Source organism: Cryptomeria japonica, chromosome 3 (genome assembly GCF_030272615.1).
Source record: "Cryptomeria japonica chromosome 3, Sugi_1.0, whole genome shotgun sequence".
Classification (NCBI taxonomy): domain Eukaryota; kingdom Viridiplantae; phylum Streptophyta; class Pinopsida; order Cupressales; family Cupressaceae; genus Cryptomeria; species Cryptomeria japonica.
Window position 1 is genome coordinate 407,768,713 of NC_081407.1, and position 8,819 is coordinate 407,777,531.

The following is an 8,819-nucleotide window of genomic DNA, read 5'->3' on the forward strand; positions in this document are numbered from 1 at the left end:
CGCATACAAAAATATAACATCCCATGATAAGTATTATTGTGAAAAGCAGAATAATAAAATTATCAAATACCAGACAAATTCATTATAGCTGCTTTCATCGTCACTAACTGTGGGCCATTTTAATTGTCAAACTTGATACTCTGTAATTTAAGATCCTTAATCAACACCAACACCCCCACAATCTATATGCTAATGAAACTTCAAATGCCAACTATAACCATTAGATGCAAAAGGTGAAAATTCGGTAAAGTAGGATTTGATAGATCAGATCACAATAAGCATGCCCTCCACTTATAATTGGTTAATATGGTGAATATCTTTCTAGGTATGTTGGTGGACAATGGAGCTAATTACAAATCCTACGATGTTGAAGCAAAAAGACCCTGATTTTGTGAGGCATCAAAATTTCAAAAGTTCTGTTGCTTTTATGGGGATGTCCACCCTCTAAATGCTTTGTAAAGAATTTTTTAATTTACAAAAGGAAGTAAGAGAATATATATGTACAGATGCTCAGACACCTTTACAATTCTGACTTTCCCCAATCTATCATGCAAGGAAACCATGGACAGTTTAACTCATATGCCAGAGCCCAAGCATTCAGCAAGATTGCTGCAAACGTTTCTTGACTTCCCTTAAATTCTTCAACAGAGGCCACTCTTTTATAACCATTCTATGCGACAACGACCTTGGATCCTCTCCAGTAGGGCATCTGGAATCCAGCGTCTCAGACCTTTATCAAGTCCCAAGTACAACAAAGTTGGGCACTCATGCACTGTCTGTTCTATATCATCACTGTACACATTGTAACAGGAAGCCAATATCAACACCTGTAAGGATTTGTGCCGAGCAAATGATCTGACTCCAAAACCTGTAATTAGCTCACATCCAGTGACATTTATCTCCTTTAGATTGTGACAGTTCTCAGCAACAGCAAGCAATGAAACATCTGATATGTTGATCAACCATGAAAAATTTAAGCTTTCGAGGCTCGAAACTGCACCAAGAGCCACACCCCCGGTATCAGTAACTCTGGGCCCACACTCAGCCAAGTTAAGAACTTGCAAGCAGGATAGCTGCTGTAGAAGACTCACCCCAAAGTCTGTAATCTGGTCACATTCCCGAAGGTCCAGCCTCTTCAATGTCCTTGCTGAAGATCCTGTAGCCAAAGAAGCTAAACCCCAATCTGTAACCAAAGTACAACCATGTAATATAAGAACCTGCAATGAACTCGCTGCACCCATTGCCTCAAGGGCCTGATCTGTTATTCCATGACACCAAGACAGATCTAAATGTGTAAGATTTGAAGACGATTTAATAAGTGCAGTTGCTCCAACATTGCCCACCCCATTCCTTCTCCTCAAATAAACCCTCCTTAGATCCCTGCATCCTGCAGCAATAGCACAGATTCCTTCATCAGTCACTGTTTCCATATCAGACTCCTCGAAGGCCTCTAAGAAGCTCACAGTTTGCCTGAGATTGAGATTGAGAACTTGCAGTGAGGGGCAGGTGTCAGCAATTAATTCTAAATCAGAGTCTGTGATTCCTCTTCCTGCTTCCAGAATCAACAAATTTGGGTATCTTGGAAGAAATGAATGTAAAAGCTGCGGATCCAGAACTTTTAATACAGTACGAGTGGGTCCTTCAACTCTTCTCCATTGTCTACACACCTGCGAACAAGTTTTCCTCTCTGCCCTGTCTGTTACCCTCTTCAGTATAAGGCCAACCTCATCGTCACTGAGTTTGTCCATAGATAAAATGAAAACCTTTTTATAGTAAACCAGAGCCAACCCGACAAGTACCAATGCGAAATCTACTCAAATAAGAACTCCTGCCTAGATGATTATAGATGTACTCCCCAAAGAAGATATCCAGGTCACAAGGGTGCTGTTCCAGACGCAAAAGTAGAATGTTTTAAGATCACGTATTCAAGACTTCAAACATATAGACATTTACACAGACGAATTGCAGGATTAAGACATAACACCCGAAACAAAACTAAACCAGACAGATCATTTCCAAAAGGATTTATGAATATCCGCTAAAAAAAACTGTGTGAACCCAAAACCCAGAGGTAAATTTGGAATAGCTGAGATAATTCGACTCAAATAAACCCTAACGCATTTGAACACAGTAAGAACTCAAAAAGAATTTGGCATAAGATCAGAAACGCAACTCTTGGATGGCATAGGATGCAAATGTCTGATTCAAATTTTTGGGAAAAACAGATATATATATATTTACTGAAAAATGAAAAATTCAGAAATCCTTCTCCAAAGAAAGAAAAAAAACCCTAGTTCATTTGTACGCCAAGAAATGATTTCGAACTGCTTCAGAAACAAAAAATTCCCGTGAAATTCAAAAAACCCAGAAAAAACGAGCCACGAATCAAAAGCGAATTGAAAAATATCTAACAAATCACGCCTACTGGTACCATATAAAAGCACATCTCAATGCAGTAACCCTAGCAGTTTCCAATGGGGTGTCCTACGCCAAACAACACATCTTTACAAGAAAGAAAATAAACCCACTTGAGAATTCAGTGTACCTGGAAAAACCCATATGCAGGAAAGTCCACATGCCTTTGGATCCCAAACAGTGACTCGTGAATCCTGCGTGATGAAATAAACTATAAAATGCCTCGCTGTCCAGTGGTTTCGATGTCAAATCCTGTGGACAAAAACATAAAGTTATAATAAAATACAATAAAATAAATGTACGCCAGACATGAATCTTGAATAAAAAATGCTTGGAATTGTATCTTCCTGGAACTCGCATATGTTTGATACAGAAAAATGTCAGTGATTGCTTACATAATGCACTAAAAGAATGGCACTGATATTGCCTGCAGATTCTGGCACTGAATATTGTTGTGAAAATACGTGCCAAAGACATAAATGTCTGTGTGAGGAATCGAAATCGGGGCTCTCTCTTCACATTACATAAAATGTAGCAGCTAATTATTGTCATAGATAACTGTTTGAGATAAGGTGAACAAACCCCACACACTCAAAACACTTCGTTTTCAATGCCACTTTTTACATCACTAAAACCTATTTAACTTTGCTATCTGTCACCATGTTTTCAGTTATAACAGGAAGGAAAAAACTTTAATGCTAGCAAACATTTATTGTTGTCATAGATAATCATAACTGTATGTATAGTAGAGCATGTATTTGTTTTTGTTTTTTCAGTTTTTGTCTGAGACAGGAATAGAAATATTAATGGTTTAGTTCGATTTTATTAATTAGTATTTTGAATTTGATGGTGTCTAATGAGTTTGATGGTGTGTATTATATATTCTTGTTAAATTTGTTTCAAATTATTAAATTATTTTACCTATGGTGCTATTGAATAGTAAATAGTTAATTAATTGATAAGATTTTTATTTTTTTGACTTATAGATTTAATGACATTTATGAAGGGCTCTAAAAACTTTAGGTACTACATTTAATATTTTCATTCATAAATTTTATTTCTTATAGTAGAAATACTAATGGTTTTGTTTAATAATAAATGAATTATAAACAAGTGGAATTAGAATAAGTTGAATAGATTTTTACTATATGTCTAAAAAATTAAAATTAAAAAATTTATAGTTAGTAAATAGTAGTATTAGTTGTGAACAAATGAACTAATGAGATGTTAGAATTAAAGTAGTTTGACCAAATTTTCTAATGCATATATTTTTTCCATTTTTTTTCAATAACAAATTTAAATTATCTATCATTCTAATTTATTGGGTAATAGTTGTGAATAGTGTTGTTAGTGTGATGTAAACATAGAATCTTTTAACAATTATATTTTGACTTTAAAAAAGTTAATAGTGCAAAGTTGTTTGCATGTTACCATTCTATGTTATTATCCTATTTAATGACATTATTTTTAACTTAAAGGATTATGAATAAATAAATACAATTTTTTAAATCATATTTGAAATAATTTTATTTTGTTGAAAAGATGAAATAAATAAAATATAATAGATTGTGATTAAATAATATTGTAAATTAATTTGGGATGACCTCGCGGTGCAACAGTGTTGCACACTCCGTGTTAATACGGAGGTCTTGTGGTCAAGTCTTCGGACTCGCTTGTTGTTTGAACCCCTGCAGGTATTGACCATGACATGGAGACTCTGACGGATGGTGTAGATGTGGCACGTTGACCAGGACAATTGGCGATTATGCGGGGGTGTTAATGCCCCATTGTTTGCAGTCTCATGTGTGTGGACGAGACTTCCCCTCAGACGGTCAGAGCAATACGGTGGTGGCAACGACAAGAGAGATAAGGTGGTATCAGCATGGAGAGATAAGGAGACCTGACTTGGAGAGAGAAGGTGGTGGCCCGAGCTTGAAGGGTGGAGAGATAAGCTGATATCACGGTCAATGGAATGATAAGGGGTTGCTCGTGGGCAACAATATGGAGATGGTCATTGTTGGAGAGATAAGGAGGAGGACACGACTGTTAATAATAGAACTAATGCTTAGAGGTGTTAATACCTCATATATGTAAGGCGGGGATGAGGCACCTCGGTTTGTGGCCTCACCTGGTGATTGGACCAGGCTAAAAATCCATGTCACCGATCAAAAAATAATAATAATACTGTAAATTAATTTATATATTATTAGTTTATAAAATTTTAAAAATTAAAAATAAAAAAATAAAAAAATGAAAACATACACCAGAATATGATTTCCATAATCAATCAGATCTGAAAAGAAATGCAGCGTAACAGCAAGACAAACTAGATTGCAACGGAGAGGTGTTTTTTAGGGTTTCGAATATTTTTCAGAGGCAACACTGAATTAACAGTCGCTGCCACCACCGCTGTGTCTAGGCAAGATATTGTAGAGATAGGTGAACCGTCTACCAAGCTATTCGAAGAGATCGATGGAATTGGAGAAAGATCGAATCAGAAGCAGAAGTCAGAGAAGACAGAGCGCTTAAAACTATTTTATTGATTCCGCTTTCATAGACGCGGACAGAGATTCCTTTTTAAAGCCAAAGCTGAAAACCGTGGAGAATCGCATGAGACAACTTTTTCGGGAGGATGAATATTGAGTGATAACAAAGGAGCGGGGAGTATAGAGTAGAGGCAGTGATAGCGAAGAAGTGGGAGGTGCAGAACAAAGGTTGTGATGTGTATGAACGGGAGAAGCAGAGGAGAGGAATAATTTTTCTTTTTTCCCAGAGAGCAGCTCAACTGGGACTGCGAATTTTCAAGATTGCAAACCTGTGTAAGGCTTTTGCAGAAGTGAAAAGCCTATGATGAGCAACGTGGACACCTCAGAAATGATGTGGAAGAGATAATCTCCTCCACGCGGTTTGCCGCCTTATCTCTGTGCTTTCATTAATCTGCATTTACTTTAATTTAATTCTATCTTCATGCTTTCATTAATATGCATTTACTTTGATTTAATTTTGTCTGGTATTCGAACGTACTCTATCCGCATCTCAACCTAACCCTTAATCGCACTTCACTGGTCATTCGTGTGACCCATCTGTGGCCTCCAATGGAACCAGAGTCGGATGGCGGTGCCTTTAATTCCCCTAGCCCTACTGATCAGGTCCATTCCAACCGAAAAAAAACCTTTGCCGAGACCATTGCTCTGTCTGCTCATGGAGTCCACCCTAGTGCAAGATTTTTTAAGACTCCTGGAGGCGAACGACCCGGTGAGGAAGGTAAGAGCCCTACCATGCCCTCGAATTCTTTCTGCATTTTGCCAAACGATGAGATGTTGAAAGAAATTATTTCCGAAAAATCTAGGTTAAGCGATACTGCCATTTTCTTTGCTTGTGTTAATATTGAGAAATGCCCGCATAGGAAATTCCTAGATGATTGGTTTCATCATCTCTGGAATTTGAAATTAGGGCTTAATATTTCATTCTATAGGCAAGTCTAAAAAGGTCTTTATATTATCTTTTTTAATAATCATGAATCCCAAGTTGAAATCCTTAAACGACAATACTGGACTGTCGGGAACACCTCCTTTCGTGCTCTAGCCTAGTCTTCAAAGGCCGTCAATGAGGAAGTTCTTGTGTTATCAAGCCCTAGATGGGTCATTCTTAAGGATGTCCCTCCCTTCTTTTGGTGTTTTCTTCCCCACGTATTGGAAACATTTGGGAGAATAATTCGAGTTGATGAAACAACGCGTTTAGTACCTAACCTTGATGCAAGAATAGTTATCTCCATCAAACCTGGGGTCGACATCCCTCCACTTCTAAACCTTAACATCAGTGAGGAAACATTTGTTTGCCCTGTTGAAATACTTGGAGGACTAAACGCCTGTTTTTTGTGCAAAAAAGAAGGGCATCTTCGAAAGAACTACCCAATCATTAACCGCAGGAAGCAAAAGAATAACACTAACCTAGCAGGAGCATCTGAAAACCTAGCATCGATAAGGAGTCGATCCCAAACCTAAGCAACCCTCATTCCGCTGGAAACAATACTAACCCTAAAGATAATCCCACCTTAAGCTCGACTCCTGGCCTCATCCCTATTGAACTAAATCCAATGAATGTTGACTCCACTACCGAACCCCTCAACCCTGCTTCCATTCCCACCAAAATTTATGAGGGTTCACCTTATGACTATTTTCAAATAGTCACATCAAGAAAGCGAAGACGAAAGGATGCCCAGCAACTCACCTTGAACCAAATCCGAGCTGGTGATCAAATTGCCAATCAGTTGACAACCACTAGCAAATACCTCATTGCGACGAATGATGACATAATAAATGCTTCACAAACTCCGACCACCTCCTTGGTCAAAAATATGGTTAAAAATTTAGAGAAGTCTGATCGCGGTGCTGGTGATGCTAGCATGAGTGATAATCCTATGAAAATGATGCTCAGGTCTGGGACCCACAAACGATCTGATTTCTCATTATTTGCAGAAGTTACCCCTAATGTTAACACCTCCAACCCTGCAACAACATATATGCTAAATGAAATAGAGGACAACCATAATATTGAAGTTATCTATGCTAATAAGGGTCTAGAAGACATTAAGTCTAGCTCAATGCTCCTTGGCTTTCCAGGCTCCCAAGTGCCTAGGTCGAACATTGTAGAAACAACAGATGGTAAAAATGAGCTAACTGAGCTTAGTGAGGAAGATGATGACCTCATGAAAGGTTCCTCCATGGCTAAAAAGAAAGGCAAACCTGTTGGTTCCAAGAATAAGAAAAATTCTGGAGATCAAAATGGTCTCTCAAACAGTCCTTCTTAATCCCCTTTTCTTATGAAATACATCTCATGGAATATTAGAGGCTTGGAGTCACCTGGTAGGAAGTTTATTATTAAAAGGTTTCTGAATTGTCATAAACATCTAGACTTTTTGATGCTTCAAGAGCTTAAATCCGTTGAGTTCTCCCTTGACACTGCGCTTGATCTTATTTGGAGAGATGCGATCAAAATATGCACCAATCATCCTAAGGGAAAGGGTGGAGTTGGTCTCCTCATTAACCCTAAGTGGGAAAATCACATTAGGGATAGGGGTGTCTCCCCATGTAATAGAGTGGCCTGGGCCTCCCTGGATATTAGAGGCTCTTGTTCTGGGGTATGTTCTATATATGCACCTAATGATCATAGGGAAAGAGTGTCCATCTAGAATTGGCTGGCAACCCTTCCGAGTATCCCCTAGGTCATGGCTGGAGACTTTAACATGATTGAAAACCAATATGACAAGGTTGGGGGTATCCCTTTCGAATGGAAGTTCCAAGAGAAACCTCACTGGGATAGGTTTAAACAACACATGCAGTTATTTGACCCCCTTGAGGGTAGCAAATCTAAATCCTCTGCCCTATGGTATACTTGGTGCAACTTTCAGCAAGGCCCCAGCCGAATCTACTCCAGATTAGACAGGTTTTATGTTAATAAAGATTTTTTCTCCTTCTCCCCTAACCACTTGGGGAACTCGGTGGTTGTTTTGCCAATGACCTCATCCGACCATTTCCCTATCATTGTTGTCATCAATACTAGGAACTCCATCCCTAACAACAATCCTTTCAATAAGAAGTTTATCCTAAATACCTCCCTGCTAAACGACAAGGATGCCCTAATTGCCATTAAAATGGTTAGACTCTTTAACATGCACTCTCAACATCCCCAATCACACACCCTCGGATGGAACAGACACATCTCCTCTTGGTAGAAAATATTCCAAACTATTGGCCTGAAGAAAGCCAAGGATCTCAAGTTTGTGGAAAAAACTCTCACTAATCGGCTCCACTCCTTGGAGCATGAAATACAACTACATCCTTCCTCCTCTGTCCTGGCGAAACGGGTCTCTCAGGCTAGAGACATTCTTAGGAAACATCAACAGGTCAAAATTAGGGGTGCCTTCATCAGAGCCCGTAATCATTGGCTCAAATTCGGAGACAAAGGCTCTAAAGTCTTCTTCAATCTCCTTAAGCAAAAACAAAATAGAGAAAAAATTGACAGAATCATAATTGAGGATAAGGAACTCCTGAACATCAATGAGATCAAAGATGCTTTTGAAATGTTTTATAAGACCCTCTTTACCTCGGAGGATAGTGAAGCCTCAAAAGATGCCAGAAATAGGTGCAATAACATTATCCCAATAAGAATCTCCGAGAATGAAACTCTCCCTCTCAAGACCAAAATCTCTATGATAGAAATTGTTGATGCCATTAAAGCTCTCAAGGATGATAAGGCCCCAGGACCTGATGGACTTCCTGTTGAGTTTTACAAAACCAATATTGAGTGGGTCACCAAAGACTTATATGACATATACACCGAAGCATTTGATAATGACACCCTTGGGGAGTCCATCAATATGGGCATTGTTAAACTTATCCCAA

General features: G+C 38.6%; 1 protein-coding gene across 1 annotated transcript; it reads right to left on the bottom strand.

The window, feature by feature from the left end:
• Positions 1 to 229: 229 nt before the first annotated feature.
• On the bottom strand, positions 230 to 3,052 carry LOC131035083 (EIN3-binding F-box protein 1). Its single transcript, XM_057966711.2, has 3 exons — positions 2,811 to 3,052; positions 2,546 to 2,667; positions 230 to 1,884 (listed from the first exon to the last, which is right to left on the bottom strand). The coding sequence occupies exon 3, from the start codon at positions 1,746 to 1,748 to the stop codon at positions 660 to 662; it is 1,089 nt and encodes a 362-aa protein (XP_057822694.1). The 5' UTR covers positions 1,749 to 1,884; positions 2,546 to 2,667; positions 2,811 to 3,052; the 3' UTR covers positions 230 to 659.
• Between the last annotated feature and the right edge of the window lie 5,767 nt (positions 3,053 to 8,819).